The sequence below is a fragment of the Triturus cristatus genome, chromosome 9, assembly GCF_964204655.1.
Source record: "Triturus cristatus chromosome 9, aTriCri1.1, whole genome shotgun sequence".
NCBI lineage: Eukaryota > Metazoa > Chordata > Amphibia > Caudata > Salamandridae > Triturus > Triturus cristatus.
Genome location: NC_140592.1, coordinates 1014615733 through 1014637922, shown reverse-complemented (window position 1 = coordinate 1014637922; position 22190 = coordinate 1014615733). Strand labels below are relative to the sequence as shown.

The following is a 22190-nucleotide window of genomic DNA, read 5'->3' as shown; positions in this document are numbered from 1 at the left end:
CAGCAAAGCAAATTTCTATGTTGTCCCAAATTGAAGATAACACAAGTAACCTAGAATTCACCTTCAGGTTTGCAAACACATAAGGGAATGAATAGCATATGGTCTTAACTGTATCCAGAAGGTGTGGGTGAATCCTAACCCTATATGCGGTTAGTAATGATTGTAAGAGATGCTCTGATGAGGTTACATTTTATATTGTGGTCCGATTTGGCAATTCTGGATCATTGAAATTTACTCAAAACCTAGCCTGGTAAAGAATAAATGTCTTATGGTGATGCTTTAGGGTGGGAAACTCAAACTTTCCTAAACAGGTTGGGGGAAACATCGGTTACATCGCGGTGTTTACACTGCAATACCTTTACAACGCGGGTATTACAACGCAAGTCATAACAATGACTTGCGCTGAATGGCGCTCCAACCTAAGGAATAGTATGATTTACTATTCCAACACCTTCCCTACTGTACGTAGACGAAGTTGGAATAGTAAATCATACTATTCCTAAGTCCAGCGCCCAACAGCGCAAGTTGTTGTAACTAAGGGTGGACACAGTGCTCCGCTCCGCCCGCGGAGTGTGCGTAGTACTGCCCACTTCGCGCTTCGCAAAGTAGGCGTAGCAGGGGCAGACTACGCACACCCCGCGGCGGAGCAGAGTTGCCCGCCGCCCGCCTCCCTCCCGCCCTCATTTTAAAATTACTTATTAAACATTACATAAAGAAAATTACTTACCTGAGCTGCCGCGTCCCGTGGCTCCATCTTGCTGCTTCCTGGATAGCTTCTTCCTCTCGAGAAATGCGCATGCGTGGGCGCCCGCGCATGCGCATTCGAGTGCGGGTGGGCGTAGATTTGCCCCCACTCCGTAATGCTTCACGTAGCCTCACTACGCCCACTACGCCCAGGGTTGGTTGTAACGACATGCGTTGTAATGCCTGCGATGTAAAGGTATCGCGGTGTAAACACCGTGATGTAACGTTGCATATTCCAGGTTGGGATTCCAAGTTTTCTGATGGAAAAGAGTGGTTTGCTCTTAGTACCACAGATGAAATCTTGTGAACTAAGTTATTACATAGGTTATGTAATACATAAATAATTCATGGTAGAAAGTTCATTTTCACTGCATTAAGCTTAGCCCAATTGCTCAGGCCCTGTTTGTCCAATCTTGCACCGTCAACCTCAAGTTGGTCTTTTTACCCTTTCGTGTTTTAACGTAACTATTATTGCCAGATATTTTTTCTGTTGCTTCCCAGCAAAATTGGAAATGCTCATAGGACTCTCTGTTAATCAATTTAGACATAATCACTAAGCTTTACTTGGACTAGTTTATAATGTAACCTGAAATGGAACCACATCTTTCCATGAGTTTTAAGAGAGCTGGCATGTATGTTTCTGGCTTGAAAATTGTTGGCAGCATGCCATCGGCAAAAAGCAATGTTTGGTTTTCAAATGAATCTACCACACCTCATTTATTTTGCTTTGGTAAGTCTATTGGCAGTTGCCTTAAATTCTGGGACAAGGTTAAACAGAGCAGGAGATAAAGGACCAACCTCTTTAGTACCTTTTACTATGGCCACTTCCTTCGAAAGTAATCCATTAGTGTTAAAAGAGGCTTCAGTAGGCACAGAAGACTTGTACAAAGCAATTCTCACAGGTTCATTCTTCTTAAAACTTCATGCATCCTTTTCCATTCTACACTATGAAAGGCCTTCTCAGTCTCCAACTCAGGGATACTCAAAGTAGGGCCCGGGGCCGCTTGCTGTCCTCCTGACTTTTACATATGGCCGACTAGTGAACAACAGCACTGGGTTGCTGTTTACTTGACAGCACCAACATTCAGAGAGCTGTTAAATGGGCAAGTTAACTGAAGTAAAGGACAAAAAGGAAGCAAGGAAGGTGTCCTGAACCACTTATCCACAGGAAGACGTTCATTTTTAAAGACATTGTGCAACAAACGTAAAAATGTGCTGAACTGTCTCCAAAATAAAAATAAAAATGTCATTAACACGCAAAAGCGTTTCACCTTAGTACCTCAGATTATATCACTTCATTTAGAGACTTTTATTGAAAGTGATAGCTTTTAAACAAGAACGTAGAAACATTCATGCTCCCCCACCCTGCCAACAATGCCATTAGTGAACCAAGAGGCAAGTAATTTGTGAGTGCACCTTCTGGGTGGCCTAGGTTGTTATTATACTTGGAACAGCATTATAGGTTATTAAATAAAACACAAGAGAAGGTTTTGTGCAGCACACACCCTGAACTCATGCATTTCAGGGTGATCTCATATATAATAATAAAGAAAAAAGGAGGAAAAGTGAAATAAATCAGTTGTCTAGTTTCACACAGTGCGGCCAAATGGGGAAGCCGGGATTGATCTCAGGTTTTCTGGTTTCACACTGTACACTTCAGCCAATAGCTGAGTACCTATTTCCTCTTATGCTTTCCATTAAAAGTGAATGCTTTGTCTTCAGTTCTTGGCACATGATAATAGAGCATCGGTGATGGACAGAAGACACATTAAGGCTCAGTTTTGGGCTGAAGGATCCAAGAAACCCTCGAGCTGAGCAGGAGCCAAACATCTGGCTCGAGCTTTGCACGAGCCTTCTGTGACTCGCCCACCTCCATCACTTAATGCCAATTCGCAACAAAGGTTAAGGAAGGATATGTAATGACCCTCAAAATAGCTCCGGGACTCACTGTCCACACCATCTACATGCTTCGCTTCCCCTCACCCTGCTGGCATCAATGCCGCCCTCAGCCATGCCACACACCATACTTTTTGGTCCCTGGGAGAATGTTTGTTGGTACTCATGATCTAAATTCAACAATAAGTGTGGACCAGCCGGTCTCTACAAATGTCTACTAAGACTATAATTTTCCTTCTGTTATTTGTTCCAGATCTATTTTTAATGAAGCCAACTTGGTCTTTATGTACTGACTCTTTTATGACCACGCTAAGCCTGCGTACAGTTTTGTTTGAGTAGTTTCGAACCTAATAACGTCTACAGTCTAAGGCGGAGATCTTCAAACTCTGGGGAGTGCCCCCCTGGGGGTACGTGATTGTATTCCCAGGGGGGTGGCATTGCATCTGCAAGTACTTGTAAATGAAGAAGGCCTGGCAGCATGAGTATGTTTATTTCCAGGCTGTCTTTATGTACATGTACCAGTAGAAGTGCATACAAAAGAGTGGGAACTGTAATCCTGAGTGCCCTGAGTCAGGGTCAGTGAATGCGGTGGCGGGGGTCAAAGATGTGGCAAAAAAGAATAAGCTATTCTGCAAGTATTGTGTTGGTTTTCACCTTGAAGTAACAGCATATGAAACACCACACACATACCTAAAATGAGAAACAAATGTAAGTTCTACTAATTAGTGGGAAATATACTCTATTGCATTCTGAATCCTCAGTTGGCTAGTGCGATCAGTGCAGATGTCGGTGTGTGTGACCAGAGAGTAACAGGGCTGAATCCTGGTTGGCACAGTCGGGGATAGTGACTTTACAGTGCTTCAAGGTCCCAGTCTGTGACAGAGAGCAGTGAGAATATGCAAGGTATTAATGTCATTATTTAAAATTGGATTTCTCACATTATAAGATGGGTTGCTGCAAAATGATGTAGTGTTTAATATAAAGCAAGTGCTTTCAAAATATATATTTTAGGAATAACTAGGCAGACTGTATGTAGCCAATGCAAAGGCCACACTCCAGAACTCAGGTGATAGCACCCTTACATTACCTCTCAAAAATAATAATTCCCTCACCATGAGGCTTCAAGGGACTCCATCAATTAAAGGCTACACTAGCTCCCAAGCACCCTTTATATTTGATGATTTACGAGTTGCACAAGTAAATATGTCTCACAGGGAGCATACACCAAGGTTCTTCTATAGCTTTCTGTCCCTTCCTTGGCTCCAGGAGCCTCTTCGGCCCATCCCTTTGCTTACAGGCAGAAAGACCTTAAAGTAAGCCTCAACCATTCAGGCATGGTTATTTCTGTTTTTGTTTCTTCTCTATCTTCTGTCCATCAGTTGCATGCCACATAAATGCATGCTCATACCACTGGAAAAAATCCAAAGTTGATTGCTGTGCATCCATTCCCTCCGTTTTCTGGGCCATGAAATGACACACAGCTGTTCTTTCTAGGAAAGCCCAGAGCATGCAGAGCTATAGTGCTGGAGAAAATCTCCATCCGTATTGGGCAGGATCATTCGTGAGCCACATAAACAAACTACTACACTATGCCCGGGAACTCTTACCATCCTGCCAATTCTCTTCTAATTACATTAATTACTCTTGTAACGTGGTGTTTGGTGGACCCAGCTGTTTCAAATGCTACAGACCTGTAGGAAGCCTCTCCATATGTGACCAATTTTCCCAGGAACTTTTGTATTTTCCACTTGTTTGCCACTTTGCACACTTGGACTCATCATTTGTCTAAGTATTCCTGCAGTAACCAAGACTTCATTGTTTCCAAGTCCATCTTAAGGCCTAAAAAAAACATAGTTAACTGGTTGACCCTTCTGTTTTTACTGCCGGCAGGATCATTTCCAGTTCCTCCGCTGCAGCCTCCAAATCTGTCAACAAACTCATGCAAATGACAACAGAGTGTGTCTTTGCCAGTGGTGGCTTGTGATCACTATAAGTGGTGGGATGTAATACTTTCAGCAAGGGAGCCCAACATCTTCAGAAGGCTTCTTGGGGGATTGTATCCTTGAGAAAAAGTTGAAAAGACTCAAGTAGTGGATTTAAAATTATCAGTTTCACAAACATTTGCTAAAAAAACCTAGATGCTGAAAAGACACTCATTAAATGTTCAGATACATTTAACGTGTGGCAAGCAAATGAAGCCCGACACTCCCCATGAGTTGACCCTTATTTTTTCAAAATGTGCTGTAAGGTCACACACCTCCCACCACCAGGTGCCAATAATTACTTGCATTGTGCCAGGCTGGCATTTGGTCATGGGTCTGCCCCATATACCAAGAATATCCTCCAACGTGCCAAAATGTTGCCATTGACGTCGTCAATGTGCCATGGGTGATTCATATGTCAAAAATGACCTTTACTTGTTAGGGCCAACCTTTAACATTTTGTAAGGAGTGCCTGCCCTCACATGCATGGTTGTCCTCCTTTAATATAAGAATGCCCACCAATATGCAAGTGCCACCATTTTGCTACGGGTGTCCCATGTGCCAAGAATTACTTTCAGTATGCCAGCACCAGCTTTTTTGCATTGGGTGCCTAAGTGAGCCAAGAGTTAACTCAGTTGTACCAGAGCCAGCGGCACACTTGCAAGCAGAACATCCTCTCTCTCTTTCATGCTGTCTTTCACTGACTCATGCTCACATTCATTCTCACTCACACTCATACCCATTCTCACTTACACTCACTCCATCCTTCTCACACTCGTTCTCACTCATTCATACTCACACTCACCCACTTAGTGCGTTGCTCTCACTCACTCTCACTCTGACTTATTCAAATTTAGTTTCACTTACTCTCATTCATTATGACTCGCTCAGTCTCACTCACAGTTATGCTCCTTCTCTTTCACACATTCTCACTATTATCTATTCACTCTCACACACAAACATGGGCACACACACTCTCATATAGTCACATACACACACACTTGCTTGTACATACACTTGTTCACACATACACACACACACACACTTACGTCTCCCTAATCCTAGACAATGTCACTCTTGCAACCTTCCACGATGCTCAATGTATTCTTACTCAGAATAGAGCAACCCATCTACATCTTTGAAGCTGCTTCCTTTGAATGACCTACCTGTGCAAGACTTTATCCACTTCTCTGACTTACCCATATTTAATTTCTACTTAGATGCTGACCATCTGCGGTATAAACCCAGGGCCGGACTGGCCGTAGCGGGTATCAGGAGTTTGCCCTGGAGGGTGGAAGGGTGGGTGCCGGTTTTGGAGCAGTGGGGGGGCCGGTTTTGTTATTGTGGGCTGGTTTTGCATCAATGCTGCTATATCGGCCCCCAGTAACAAAAGCAGCAGTGCTGGGGGCCTGTTTTGTTAAGCAGCAGTGCTTGACACTTGCGCCTCCCCTCCCCTCGGTGTGGGGTGAGGGCGGAGCAGTCCGACAAAATTGCCAGAGCTGCTTTGTGTTCCCGCTCCGGCCCTGTATAACCTATGTCATTTCATGCACAGTTCTTGCATATATTCTAGGTGGCATAATGTATGCCAGATTACCACTGTCCCCTTCAATGCTGCATATTCTACTGGGACCAGCAAGCCCCACTCTTTTTGACTCTCTTCCACTGATAGAAGGTTGCTCCCTTTTGGCGACACACTGGGTGTCCGTAACCTCCTGTTAGCATCTGAATCTACTTGTGGATTTGATGCATTGGCCTGCTCCTGTAATTCCAGATATATAAAGATCAGCTGATCCCATACTTGCACGACATCTCATGCAATATCCTGCACAACATCCCATACCCCTGGGTCACTCATAGGAGACTCTTGCACAGACTCCTGTTTCTCATCTTTTCAAGGCAGTGATGAGTGTCTTTTCTTGGTGTCATACTGATACAACAAAACGAGACAATGCCCAGTCCACAACTTCCTAATAGAAAGCCATGTTGCAAGATTAGATCTAAATAGCAGAGCATTCATCCTTCTATTGCATTTGCTTCCAGAGGACTAAAAGATGAAATCCAGACCGAAACTAGAACATGTGAGAGGGAGAGTACAGGCACTGGAACCCATGACATGTCTGGTATGATTGAAAATGACTCTTGCGTAAGAGGATAGGGCACTGGAAGCATACATTTATGTAATTGACGGCCAATTCCACCATAATGTCTCATGACCCTTCAGTCTTCTGAGTAGCTGAAACAAGCTGCCATTCTCTTCACCGAGGGTCTGTCAGCTTTACATTATTAAACTGTTCAAAGGTGCTGGAAAATTGAAGACATTTAAAGTTCACCCACACATCAATGAAGCTATCAACAGAGTCACCCAAATCCACCACAAAATGACATTTCATCTTTAAAAGATTTTAGAAGAGCAATAAAACTTACTGGTATCATTGAAAGTCTAAGGGACCAATACTATGTGTGTCTTCACTGGCAGTAGTTCCTTAACACAATGCAGGAGGCTGAGCAAAGCCATGCATTGACCTGCGACAGTCAAATACTTTCACTTATTGGTCATAATCTAGGACTTCACATCAGTGACGTGATAATACTCTTCAATGGCAGTGAGATGTTCTTGAAGCTAGACTCACCAAAGGATGTCACCAACTCAAGCTTCATGAAAACTCTTACAACATCATGAGCTTCACTACTCATCGGGATATGTTCCCAACAAGAGGCGAAACATTGGCAGCAAAAGTTTTCAAAATGCAATCCAGACAATAAAAAAAACAATCACGAACAACCTCAGTTATATCAATAACTGTCCGGTATTTAGAAGCGCACTCAGAGAACATGACCCAGCTCTGAAGCTCATGCACCAAGCTGTACATGGGGCCACCCTGACAATGCAGAACAATATAAATTGCACAGTGACCTTCCTAAATTCTATTTGCACATCTTTTCAGACAGAGGTATTCACCCAGGCAAGATTGAGGCTCTAAACAAACACACCAGCTCCCCTTCTGCAAGTGGTGTACGGTCATTCCCATGGATTGCCTGCTACTGCTTGTGCTATGTCATGGATTATGCCAAAATCAGCACCCGACTAGGAGAACTAGCAAGACAGGGCAAATCACCACCTTTTCAGTGACAGCAAAGCCATTTACCATAGTGACAGATCATCAGTCTTTGCTGACCAAATATGGCAATCCTAAAGCAAGGACACCACCCCAGGGTTAAAAGATGCTGTCTTCGCCTACAATGTATGTAGATTTGTAATATTCCAAAAGCCAGGAAACAAATACAACCTAGCAGACTATATGACCGGACACCTGCTGATGTCACAAAAGGTTAAGATCTGCACTGCAGAGGAAGTCTTAACTTTGTGAGGGAACAAGCAACCCTGGATTGATGTCTCTCAGATCCATCATGCAAGTGACTGTGACCAGCCCAAAGGTGACTGAAGTAGAAAAAGGAGAGTTGATAATCACTTGTGGAGACACACAAATAGTCTCCCATCAGGCATGGCTGCCAAAGAAGTGTCACCATTGAAAGACATCAGTGCTGTACTGTCAGTGGCAACCTGCGACGTCCTGCTTCAGGGAAGAAAAATTGTCCTCTCAAACATGTGATAACAATTCGCTGACCTTGCTCACGAAGGACTCTGAGAATTCTACCTACCAACAAAGCTCCGTGACAGAGCATGTTGTTTCCAATGCTTGACTAGATCATAGCAGATACATTTGCAGAGTGCAACCAGTGTCAGGGAGTGAGCGAAAAGAACAGCTCAAAATCCCTGCAAATTTCTGCAGTGCCGGAGGGTGTGTAGGGCAATGGAGACGTTGACATCTTTTCCTGATACGATAATGAAAATATTTGATGGTTGCTATGGATGAACACTCAGTTATGTTCTTAGTGAAACAACACTTGCCGACAAGAGCAAACCCAGTGACCCTGTTACTTGATAAGATGTTTTCACCAGAGATGGGCAGGCTCCAATATGGTCCCATATTCAACAGATGTCAATACACAAACTATGCAGTGAACCTCAACTTCAATCATAGGACAATCACCCCACACTGGCCTGAAGCTAATGGGATGGTGTAAGGATTTATGCCCACCACTAAGAAAACAGTATAAAAAGCAGTACAAGACCAAACACCAAATCAAGCGCTGAAAATGGTACTGCATGTATAATGGAGCACTCCACACAGCACCACTGGTGGGTGTCTATCAACTCTCCTGTTGGGGTGAGAGATATTCACCCAATTGGTCAACTGGAATGCAACTTCCCACAATGAAGAGGATCAGGAAAGAGATGAAAATCAAAAAGTGCGGCGTCACAGACGTTAGCACAAGAACGACAACCTGAAAATTCTCCGAGACACCCATAGGAGACATGAAGAATCAAACAAAAAGTGAGTCTTGGTAATAGTCAAGCAAGAACAAAAGAAGAAAACAGGCTTCACTTACCTGAATGGCCGCCACCTCTCCTCCATCCTCTTCTTTTCTCCTGGCAGCACGGAAGCACACAGGCTCCCAATCATGTCGCTGCTGTCACCAGCATCACAGCACCGTCATGATTGGTCTGAGCACCATGGTTCGACACACAGACAGGGACTGGGAGCTTGTACATGTTCTTCACTCGGCTGTGCAATAAAGCCGGGTGGAGAAAATGCTAGGTGCGCATGATGGTTTGACAGGCCCAAGACCGCATGCCAAACCCTCACGTGCACTTAAGATCACATTGGCTGTCCATCCTGCAAAGATGTGCGTTTAAAGTTGGTTGCCTCATATTTAAAGCCTTGCATGGTGCTAGCTCAAAATTTACATCCAGACTTGTCCAGAAATACCTACCTGCACGGAGCTTACGCTCTGCCCACAAGAACTTCTTAACCATTCCTTCCTATAAACGTAAACGAATAGGTGGCTGCAGGTTTGCAGTATTGGCCCCCTGCTTCTGAAATACTCTCCCGTTAGACATTAGAACCTGCACTGAATTTGTTAGATTCCGAAGACTTCTTAAGAACTGGCTATTTATCCAAGCCTATAACTAGGCTTGTGGACAACTAATTAGATGAGGTCCCAGCAAAATTCTCAAGTTCAGCACCAAGAAACTAATCGGTGTACGAGCGCTTTATGAGAAATTTTAACTTAACATAACATTATGCCACTCCTTCTCCCTCTCCCTGTGACACAGCCCAGCCCTGCCCTCACCTGGCTCGACTCCTTACAGAAAAATAAAATGATGGTAACGTAACATTATTAACGTATCGTTATTATCAATTTATTTTTCCTTTCACATGCAGTGGGGCGACCCTCCTCCGCCTTAGCGGAGGAGCTGCCGCTGGGTGAGCCAAAGGCCATAACCACTGCTGAGATTCATGCCGTGGCTTTGTTTCTTCACCTGTCAGTGTTTGCAGGTTTGCCTTGCCAGTCTATGGTCTTCATGTGCTGAAGTGGAAACACCCAGGGCCTCCTCTCGTCCTGCCATGCCTTTCCCACCAGTACTGGTGCAGTGCTGCTAACCCAGTGACCTGCTGGAAGGTGGCGAATCACCATCTCCATACACCTCCAACCCCACCCCTAACTGGAAATGTCTTCCTTTTCTTAAGAAGCCCCTCATAATTGTGTGGAATACATCACTGGCCCTTTGTTTGATTATTTTATCTCTCTCAATGATGTACGTTTTGTGTCCCTTAGAACTACCTGGATGAGCGAAAACTGCGACTGTGGGATTTCTTCAAGAACATGGACAAAGATGGGACCATGCGCATCCCCGTCTCAGAGTTCCGGAGAGCCATGCAGGTGAGTGAGAGGGAGGGCCTAAGGCTTAATTTATCTGCCATTAGGGAATGAAGTGGGTAAAAAATGACTAGGGAGTGAAAGGAGGAGGTGAACTGTCACCAAGGCTGACCTCAGACAATATAGAGACCCGATGGCCAAGTAGAAAAGTAGCTCACCCTTGCAAACTATAATTCAGGAATTTTTGTGATAAGCTTGCATAGTAAGTGGACATTTCTAAAACATTTTTACCAGACATTACATTTTACAACACATTTAATTAACAATGTGGGGTGAAGTAGGATAGTGTTTAAAGGTAAGTCTAAAGGTGCATGGTCATTATAGCCGAAAACAAAACGTAAAGATGTGAGTGGTAAAAAGTAGATTGTTTGGCACACATGTAGAGGGGTTTTGTTTGAAAATGTAAAGCATTTGAAAACAATTTGAGCGTGGGTTTGGTCGTTGTCTGCAGAATCATTCCTAGGAATACTTGGCAAAATGTAATGTCCTTTAGACAGAACTGTCATGTGATTAACAAGGACCCCCTGTAGTTCCTAGGACAGGGCAAATTAGCAATAGACAATATAGTTCCTAGGACAATATGAGCAGTTAGTGTACCAGATATATGCAAGAAATGAGTTCAAGATCATATATATATATATATATATATATATATATATAAAAAAGAGCTTATTTTTAATCATGAAAATACCAATATTATAAAAACAAACACAGTCAACTTAAAAATATTAATTAATCTTTATAACATCACATTATCATAAAAAAAACATTTGGGTGGCAAGTTATAATCTTCGACGCGCGTTTCGGCGCTATGAGCGCCTTCGTCAGGAGAAGCCACAAATCAACTTGTCAAATTTACTGTACAATGCTGTATTCCCTATTGTATAAAAAACGAAGACCCTAAAATGAGGAGTGCTTGCCAATTTTACTACAGGATTAGCATCAGGACAGATGGTATGCGGAATGTTTGCTTCTCTATCTGATATCCAGATTTTATTAAAATCTCATAAAAATGTGTGAAATTAGCAAGTTAAAATCCAACGTCGAGATGACGATACAGCCGGTTGTATTGATAATTAACGGCTGTGTGTGACTCGAACAAGTATTATGGGCCCTTTTTTCCTTGAATTTTCTAAGACCTCAAAATCGGGACCTCCGGATCGGCGTTCTTTTCGGATCAGTAACGGCGTAGATGACGCTCTTTAGACAGAACTGGCCAGATGTAGGAAGTGGTACGGGTGCATCTCAAAACACTCTGGGCGGGTAACATTGGCAAAGCCTGGATATAGTTTAAGTACAACTGTGCAAGGAGATTTCCTCCACTAATTATTTTTGTTACAAATTAGGGTCTCCTCTAGGCTTTTGTAGAGGGGGAGATGTGCTGCAAATCAGATGATGGATAAACCTCATGTTCCTCCACCCTATTTAGAGGTTGGAGAACTGCTGATTGTCAGTAGCGGCTGCTACTGAACAGGGGTGGTGAGGCAAGGAGGGAGTGGGAGCAGGGGGGGAATAAAAAATAAAATAAAATGACTTACCTGGGTGCCACCGGCCGTTGCCACCTCCTGCGACATCTTCTCTGAGTCACAACAGGAAGCACACAGCCTCCCAGAATCCCCTGGCCAATCACAATGCTGCAATGCAGCATTGTGATTGTCCTGAGCGCCGTGATTCGGCACTCAGACGGGGACAGGGAGGCTGTGCATGTTCCCTACCAGGCTGTGTAATGCACTCCTCTCCCTATCCCATGCTCTGCTCTGCCCAGCCCAGCCCGCACCTAAGCAAGAAGGAAATCTCTAATGAGAATAGCATAGTTATTATCATATTCGTTTTCCAGTTTAAACTGCTCGCAGGGCAGTGGGGCGACGCTCCTCCGCCTTAGCTAAGGAGCAGCCACTGCTGATTATGTACTCGTAGATAATCAGTAGCAACTGGTCCCCCACAGGGCTTCCCCTATTACTGTGAGGTCCAGTCTGCTAGGGCCATCCTCCGGATTCAGATTGTTAATGCCCATTCCACCGTGAGAGGCATGACAAACCTGGACCGGGAAAATTAAGAATAACACCATTGTGCTGGGAGAAAACTCCCTGCATGTCAAGGCCACTGTTTTTTGATTTTAAGAAACAAATGCCTGCTTTTGTCAAAAAAGAACCACCAGAGTAGTTGTTCTTTTTACAATTGGAGGCAGTCTGCTATGAGGTGGTTGCAGGCGGGGCATCAGATGTCCCAGAAGTAGTGGCAGGCCAGGCCCCAGGGTCTAAATCATTACTATAGTGTCAGTGGGACATTGGGCCAAATGCATTAATAATTAAGAAAAAAGGGGTTGAGCTTGAATGCTGCATAAAGTCATTTGTAACACATCACCAGAGTGCATCTAATAAACAGTGTTAGTAACCACCAGTTATTCTACCAGAACCCCATTCTGACCAGTGTGTGACTCTCAGAATCAGTGTCAATAACCATGACTGACACAGTAGCCCACTTCAGGACCTAATAGAACTAAGAGGCCAGATGCATGAAATTCTGGATGCCAAGTACTGGTTGCCAAATTTGACCAGTTTGGAGTTTTTGTGAAGCGACCTATGTACTACTAGGTCATTTCACAAAATTTCGAATTTCAGTGGTCGCAATCTGACCTGCCTTATCAATATTCATGAGGTAGGTTGCAAATTGCAACTCCCTAATGTGTTGCCATTACAGGGATGGTGCCTTCTGGACTCAGCAGGCCACCACACCTCTGATTACTTTTAACATTTATATTTTTTTCTAAATGCCGCCTTTTTTCCATAAAAGAAACAGGGTGGCATTGAAAAGAAAAGATTTAGATTTTTTAAATGTTCATTTGAGAATAAATAGTGGTCCTCAGGACGACTGCCTCCTTCCCAGCAACATTTGCTTTAACATTCACAGAGGGGAAAGGGTCCCAAGAGGACCCCTTCCCTTTTGCAAATGAGTTACATCCCCAAGTGGAGAGTCTGTAACTTTTCAATGCTTTACATCTGCAATTGTGGTGTTAAGCCACTGTTACATATGTATAGGTATTGCTATTTGGAAGAGAAGCCTACAACACACCCTTTTCTAAGAGCTATTTGTTATCAACTTCTACACTTATTATAGGAGACGTTAAATAGTTACAGGCTCCCAGCAGCCTCCACTTTAGCAGAGGAGCCTCGCCCCCCTATCAGCCTCAAAACCTTAAAAACAAAATGATACGTAAAGTGTTTATTATCATTTTATTTTTCTTACAATAGCTGAGGCTTGGGGCGGGGCCGTCATGGAAGGGAAATGGTGGGCAGGGCACTGTTGTCAGTGCGCATGATTGTTTGGCCGTCCGTGTCAGGCCGGCCAAACCGTCATGCGCACTGAAGCTCTCTCCAACCCCAGATGTATTGCTAGGTTGGAGGGAGAAAGCACATGCTCCCAGCCTCACTGGGAGTGTATATCCTCAGCACTCCTGAAGCGGCTTTCAGCATCATGAAAACAGTGTCAGGATTGGCCGCAGGGGATTCTCGGAGCCTGTGCTGGTGAGGACGGAGCAGAAGAGCGGGAGATGTGGCCATGCACCAGGTAAGTTATTTATTTTAATTTTTGTTGTGTCTCCTTTTTTTGTTGTACGTCCCTCTCTTCCCCTCCCCCTTGCCCTCCCACTCTGCCGGGACACGAGCCGCTACTGCAGGCTCCAAAATGGGTTTAGTACATTTCAAAAAATCCTTTTTCCAGTTGCAAAGTGCAAAATACTTTGTACATCTGGAGCAAAATGTTTTGTACATCTGGCCATAAGTGTAACAGTCCCTCATTATTAGCCCATAATAGTGATTTATCATCAACAAAATATAACAGATCTACGTACCAGCACACAATGTCCCTGATGCTATTAATGTAATCGCCCCAGGCAGAACAAAACATAACACATTCTATTGTCAGCCACATCACAGACACACATCATCGCATTCCTGCAAGTTTGAAAAGAGCCTCAAGACACATTGCCAGCTTTCTCAACTGTGCCCCAGTAGTCACAACACTGCGGATATTTGCCTACTTTCCAAAATGTTTCAGTGTGCAGATTTTTGTCCAGTTTCCCAAAAGCCACAGCCATGCATATTTTTCTGAATTTCACCATGCCACATTCATTTGCCCAGCTTGCAGAATGCTGCAGTAATTCACATAGCTGTTCACTTTCCACAATGGTGTTCCGTTTCCACAGTGGCCTAGTAATGGCTATATTTTCCTGTTTTCCATAATGCTACAATCATGACAATACTTGGCCACTCTCCAGAATGCTAGCAATGCACACATTTTCCCAGGTCCTACAATGCTATATATAGTCACTCAGCTCTTTACAAAGTCACGTGCATCACACTGCTTAGTTTGTATTCGTCATATCTTGCACTCACAGCCTTGTTCAGAAACAAATGTTTGTTCATCCACAGAAAAAACAACAGCCCTAGGTTTTGAAATTGTTAATTTTTGCGGACATTTTTTGAATTGGAGAACATTCATATTTCAAACCGTCAAACCCATAGGTACGTCAAAAAAGCTGATTGTTAGAAACTTGCATTTCTTCTAGGAGCCAATAGGAGGTAGCAAACAAGTCACGTTTTACGTTCATCCCACGCCTGTCTAATGGTTGCTTCCATCGTCACATGTTTATTGGCTGCTTTTTGGTTTCTTCCTCTCCGCAGCAACAATCCAACATCTCCCTGGACCGGTCCCAGATTGATGAACTGGTGCAGAGACTGGACAAAGACGGCTCCGGGGTGGTGGATTATCGGTAAACTTCAAACTTTTCTCATTGCTGTTCTACATGCTTTTCTTTGCAGGTTTACCGGATGGTGGGGAGCAGGGAGTACGTAAAGAGAACATCATTTGTTTCTAGGGCTACTGTAGCAAGTTATGGCCGCCATCTTGTTTCTTCATTTGTTTTGCTCGTAAAGCTATCTGTTAGCATATGATTCTATAGAATTTGTCCTTGAGTTTTCGTTGGTTGTGCTTTGAGGGGCAGGTGAATATTGACTCAACTTTATATTTTAGTGTCTCAGAGATTGTTATTAACATTTGATGTTAAATCTCAATTTCTGCAAGCTGTCTTGCATGGGCCAAAGGAGCGTCTGTTGTACAGTGCTGTCCCTGCATGTTGTCTTTTCACAAGGTGTTCTTCAGCTGGGTGTTCTTTCTGCAGTATGATTGTTCCATGAGTGGTTCCAGAGTCTAGCGTACAGTATGTCCCTGCAGATTAGATGTTCATGGTGGTTGTTCGGTCAGATGTGCGTTATCCACCTTTCACGTTCAATGGTTGTTGTGCAGGTTGGTGTGCTTATTTCAGCTGCTCAGTCAAAGGTATATTTTGTTCACTTTGGTGTATTTTCTGTATCCTACATGATATCATAGACAGCATGGTGGCTCAGTGAACTGAACACTCTTTGCTGAGAAATGTGGTAATTTAGAGGTAACGAATTGGAATCGCAAATTTAGTTCCATTAAATTGGAATATTATAGCACCTTTTATTTACAGCACTTAAAAATGTCAGTGCAGTTTGAAGTAGCATATATAAAAAGTTGTCATTTTTGTCAGTAGTGTTTGTTCAACTGAGTGTATTCCCTGCAGGTTGGAATGTTCGGGGTTGCCCTGTTGAGAGTACACTGATCGTGTTGTGTCGTCAGATGTTCTTCTTTTCTTGGGTGGAACTCGTTACACAGTAATTTCTTCTCATTTGATCCGTAGTCACCAACTTTAGGATGGTCTTTCCCAGTTCCCTTCCTCTTTTACATGCCATGTACAAATTATGGGTTTCGGTTGTGTTTGTGTTTTGGCACCTACCTAGTCTTCTCCCTGTTCTCCGGTCTTCATGTCTTCATTTGATGACTACCAGCCCAAGTGGCTAAAGAGGTGGTTTGTGTTAATCCACAAGTGACATCATAGATTAGAGTCATCTGCATGTCAAGCAGGGTGATTTTTAGCTGACTATTGTGTTCTGGGGTGGATTCAGTGAGTAGCCAGAAAAATAAAATACATTCCACTTCGAATAATATCCAAAATAGTACTGAAAGAGCGAGTGATGTGAGAGAGCCCGTTACTTATTTGGAGTGTGTGTGTGGGGGGGGGGAGATGAAGAAGTTGCCATCTTTGTTCTGTACCTTTATTCCATCTCTCAAATTCTTTTTTCTGCTTTTTCCACATGTAACATCTATCTTTTCTTTGTCTTTTTCCATCTATCCATGCCTTAATCCAGCCTTCTTTCTGTCTTTTACCCTCCTTCCTTCCAGCTCTCCAGCCATCATCCACTCTTCCTTTTTCTACATCTATCCATCTCTCCGTCCTTTCTCCTCTCAATCCCTCTCCAAATGTATTTTCATCATCCATCCATCACTCTCCCCATGCTTTTCTCCATTTACCCATCTCGCCTTCTCTCCTTTCATCCAGCCATCCTCTGCACCCATCCTCCCATACTTTTCTCCACCCTTTCCTCCCTTAAATCTAACTCCATCTATCCATTCATCCATCTCACCAGCCATTCCTTCTCTCCATCCTTTTCCACATCCATCCATTCCACAACTCCTTCCCTTCATTGTGTTCTCTTTTCCATGGATTCCCACAACTCCTATCCCATAGAACCAGCATTTATGAGCTTCTATTTAGAGACTTGTGTCTCCAATTAAAGTCAGAGAGACAGTAAACTGAAATTTAAATGGTTTGCATTCCTTCCCCTCCTCTCCAGCCTCTAAGGTAGGGGGTTCTTGTTCAAGTTGACCCATGTACACATGCCTGTGCTCCTCTCAATGCCTTCGGCTGCTTCCAGAGCACTGCACATACTCCTCTTTTGTCCTGTTTCGGGGCACATGTCATCCTGCACTGGAAACACAGATCCTTTCTCCTACCTGTAAATAATCTCATCCCTGTGTGTATGCTGGGGTGCTTTCTGTGTGGCAGCCTCCTAAGCTCTGCCAGCTGCAGCATTATCTCCAGTGTCCTGCCAGTCACCCAGCCCCTTGGTTTCCACATGAGTAGATAAGGCAGTTGTATGTTTGTGTCTGACACAGGAAGTTCATCCATGCTGTGTTATCTGTGTGCAAATACCCAACCCGGAAACACCTCAGGGTCTGCCCCATGCAAGGCAGAATTGAGCTAACAATCAGTTTAAAACATCCTACTAACTTAGCCATTCCCTGAATGATGTCACCATGGGTCTCAAACCCCCACTGGCATCATCAAGCAAAGCATCATTCTGGAATGCCTGTTGGTGGTGATTGTTAAATGTTCAGGCCTGTGCAAAGAGAAGTCTTGTGCCTGTACACCGAACGGCCCCTTTCAAGAAGAAAGAGGTTTTAAAGAACAACTAACTGGGTATTTACTTGGTTAAATTCTCAAAAGAGAAATATTGCAAGCAAGTATTGAAAACGTTTTTGAGAACTGAGTGAATATAAAGTATTTTGCTTGAACATGCTGTGATGGCTCCAGTAAGTCGAAAGAATGCCGCAACCTTTGCCTGATCCAGGCCTCTCAGACCTGGGCAACATGTTATATCCAACCAGGAATTGACTGGGAGAACTTTAAGGACACATTCCTCCTTCAGGACACTGTCCTTAAGCCAATGCGGCAGAGGTCGTCACATACCAGTCATGAACTGGGACTTACAGCTTGATCTGGAGTTGGGTGATTAATACAAAAGCTTCCAATTACCGGAGGGAGTGCTAAACTTAGAGGAGCAGCCAAGGGAGGAATTTCCTCCTCCATGGGGATTGCTCGGTAGAGGGAGTCCTTCCAGTGAATTCTCCCAGTCACGCTGAGAACTCACTCAACACTAACATTGGAGTATTGACATTTCTGCGGTTGCTAAGATTCTGCTTGGGGTGTCAAACGAGTTTCACTATTGCCCTCGGACCTCTAGCTATGGTATCTTGTACAATTCTCTGAGTGCTGGGATATGTGCTTTTCTTCGAGGGATGCTGGAACTAACCCCTGGGCGGGAAGACTCAGCATCTCCTCCATAGGGTGACAGTAGAGGGGGAGGCAGCCCTATCTAATTCAGAAAGCCCTAAACAACTGTCTAACTTGTGTTTCTCTATTTTTTATATAAATTAGATCCTTCAAAGATCAGTAAGTCGTAGCAGGAGAGATTTAATCAGATATCAGCCAAAACGATAACCAGCCGAAAGACTTGATGGACTCTACGAGAAGGCTCAGGGCAGTGTAGAGAATAAAGATCAGAGCCCTCAGGCCACAGCTTGTGAGTTTTACTTGTTTGCATGATGGCGTCTGCTTGTCCGAGATGTGAATGACCAGCGTGTAAGTCCTCATCTATTTCAAATTTAGAAATTGTCTACTTCTAATCTTAAAAGGAAGTTCATTTTACTATCTCTGACCCTTATCTGTCACAGGGTTTGCAAAATATTGACTTAATTTAAAAACTCTCCTTCTGATTCCTTTAACTGTTGATAAATGTGGGGTACCTTGCAATGCAGCTGCTCAGTACAGTCAATGTTGAGCATACTCTACTGGTGATCTTATTGTTCACAACATAATTATGGTGTCACATCCTTTTTGACTCTCCCACTTCACTCCTGCTTTCCCTTCTTCCCTTCTATCTACAAAATTCCTAGGGGCCTGGTTGATACTCGCAAACAGATGATGCGTGATCAGCGGCGGCGCTTGCGAAGAGAAGAATCCCGGCAGAAGAAAGAGAAGCACAAGAGTGAGCGTGTGTTGAAGACCTTCAAGAAAGCCGTAGAGACAGTCACGCCTCACACCTCTGTAGTGCTTTCTCAGGATCCTAAGGTACTGGACTCCCAACCACTGGAGCCCAGAAGTCCTCACCGTTTCTCTGCCACTCCCCTTAGCTCCTGGTACCAGGCTGAGACTTCCAACACAGGCTATCGTTCCGCACCATTGATCAGTGGCAAAGGGAGCCACTACCCTTCCACCCGGAGTGAGCCACGTATGGCAACAAACATCAGGCTGTCCTCCAGCCTAGAAAAGAACTCCACGTCTGAGCCCAAATTGAGCTCAAAAGTGCAGGCACAGTCAGAGTTCACCACAGCAACTTTTGGTTCGAAAACATATTCCTCCACTACCGAGCCCAGAGAATCAAGTGATTCACAGAGACCTACAAGGCCAGTGCTGAGAGGTGTAAGCAAGTCCCATCCGTCCAAAGGCCACTACTCCACTTCATTACCACAGAAGAAGGTGAGAAGCACTAAGCTAGTCAAAAGAACTGTGAACACAGGAAAAACTGACAGCGCTGCTTAGCGAGCAGACATGGAACGCGTGAGGGTAAAATGTTTATCCTGGAAGATGCAACAGGTTATCCTATATCCCATATTGCTGTGATCATCAATGTGTCTGTAAGCTACTCTCAGATGTCCTCAAAGTCACAGTCACTTAGTGCTATGCATGCACAGTGAACATCTTTCATTTTCGTCTTAATTGACTTCAACATCCACTCTTGGCTCTTGTGGCTGACGCTTGCCCAATTCCATTCTCAAATTTAGAATGTGGAGCAGGGGAGTCCACTGCCTGCACTAGTTCTTCCAATGCATTCTGGTACATGCAGTCCAACTCAACTAAAACCTTTCACTGTCACGGCATCAGGGTTAAGGTTGCAGTGACTGCAAACGACAGGCCTGAGGTTGGTGTTTGTGTTCACTGTCCAGGGTTTGCCAATCGCATTCTGATATTTTATTCTTTCAAAGGTGATGGTTAAAGTAGTTGTATTTAAGCAGTTTTCCAGCCTTTTCTCTATATAAGCTGTCTTATTTACATATTGTGTATTTTCTTACTACTTTGGGATTTTGCGATTGTCTCTCCATACTAGTTATGCTGGTTTCTGGAGATCGATGGTGAAGTGGTTCACTCCCCTGAGCATTGTGATGTCCTCTTAGATGTGAAATGTTCAGTGGTTGCTTGCTGTGACTAGTTTTTAAAATCATATTTATTTGTTTATTTTTAAGGGTTATATCACATTCACTATAAACTCAAATGTGAATTGTTTATATATCTGTCTATTTGGTGCTTACATGGTCCTGGACGGGTATGTGTGCCGAGAATTATATTGAGTGAAATGGTACTGATGCGCATGTGCGCATTGGCTAGCGTTGATGGTTATCAGCATGAGGTGCACTCACACAAGAGAGAGCAACTCCACAGGGTGGTGTCCAGAGTCCCTTATGTAAAGTGCTTGACAGAGGTAAGGGACTGCTGTGCCCTTGGGAGTCAATCCAACTCAAAGATGAAGTTAAAGGTACTCTCTGATTTGTGAATTGTTGGGAGTTAAGGTTTTCTAGAAGGCCACGACATGACAAATTTTCTCACAATGTTTAATTTGTGCGGTGGTTTCAGGTGGTGGGCACACAAGGACACACAGGATATAAAGGCATTGTGGGTAGGGAGTACCCGGTATCCCTTCTTAGACAGCGCCCAAGCAACGAGTCAGTGAGAGAGCTGTCCCGCTCTTCCTCCAGTATTGTATCTGCTGTAATGGGATCCCCAAAATAGGAGCGAGGGGAGCATAATGGAGAGGACTGGCAATATGAATCGCGAGCTGGAGGCAAGAAGGGCCTTTAGAAAAGCAGGTCATCTTGAAGGCACAGGGCCATCATACATGTGGGGGAACAGAGTGGGGGGGATGGGAAATAAAAACATCCTCCCCTTTTGACTGGTTATAGGACTTAAAGGCCCTAGGCAGAAGGTGGCAGAGCACTTTAAAGAGAATGGCATAGAAATACCAGTGAGGAAGCGCAAACAAAAACTAAGTCACAAAACAGGGGTATAATCGTCACAAAGATACTGGAATTGTTAAATTTCAAACATATCTAATTGCATAGGGGTCACGTCGAAGTAAAAGAAGAACTTGTGGTATCATATACTTAACAAGTAATATTAAGGCAAACGTTTGAGACACTAATCTCAGTTCTGTTAATTTATTCAAATATCAAAATAGTCATTACAGAAGGCATAAATGTTAGTAAATCAGTTATAATTTAGCCTGCTCAGTGACAATCAGACTGGCATAAGGTCCCAAATAGCACGTTTTTTATAATGTTTTAGATGAAGAAAGCACACAATTTTCATGTCAGAACATTATGTAATGTGCTGGACTGGAATGTTACTTGCATAGTATTAATCACCATACCTTTTTAAAAAAACACCACATACTTTCATTGACTAACAGTGCACGTAATTTGTTATTAATGTAAAACACAGGGCAAAAAACAAACTGTTCCTGCATATAAATAACATCTACATGTTATTGAAGGCTCAGCTGAGTGGTTTTGCACTGTTGCAACATCAGAAGATCCATTCCTGGAGTAACTAATCAAATATTATTTTGTTTCATGCAAGTAGAGACCATGTTTTGCTGCTGAATTAAAATGATTTTCTGAAACAATAAAAACATGAACCTGAAGGTGTTTTTCACACAAATAAACAGGCACTCTTTTACATGCTGCAGCCTGATGTTTCCTTGTGGTGTTAAATAAAGCCAGTCTAGCACAGTGTTTTAATATGAAAATATGCCCCTGCATTATCTTTGTATTACAGGATTTTGGAGCCCATACATATAGGAACAGATTTCAGAAGGTCTTTAAGGAAGCACTGTTTCTGATCCCTTCTAGGTGCAAATTGATGTGGACTATTGGCTATCTATTGGATATCTGTCAGTATGGCTCTCCAGATCTTTGTTGCATTGTCTGAATATGACTTCTTCAGGATGGAAGACACTCTGAGCATGAGAGCGTCCAGCTTGAACAGACCTGGGTTTCTTAAAGTTATGCTTCTGTCAATAACCTTGC

The 22190-nt window shown here is 43.5% G+C and overlaps 1 protein-coding gene across 1 annotated transcript in view; it reads left to right on the top strand.

Annotated features, from left to right (window-relative positions):
* LRRC74A (leucine rich repeat containing 74A) overlaps nt 1-20391 on the top strand; it is a 140013-nt gene extending 119622 nt beyond the window's left edge. Inside the window, exons 12-14 of the mRNA XM_085626688.1 lie at nt 10305-10409; nt 15089-15177; nt 19005-20391. Coding sequence (XP_085482814.1) covers nt 10305-10409; nt 15089-15177; nt 19005-19650 — 840 coding nt within the window. The 3' untranslated portion in view covers nt 19651-20391. The remainder of the gene's footprint in view (nt 1-10304; nt 10410-15088; nt 15178-19004) is intronic.
* The last annotated feature ends 1799 nt before the right edge of the window (nt 20392-22190 follow it).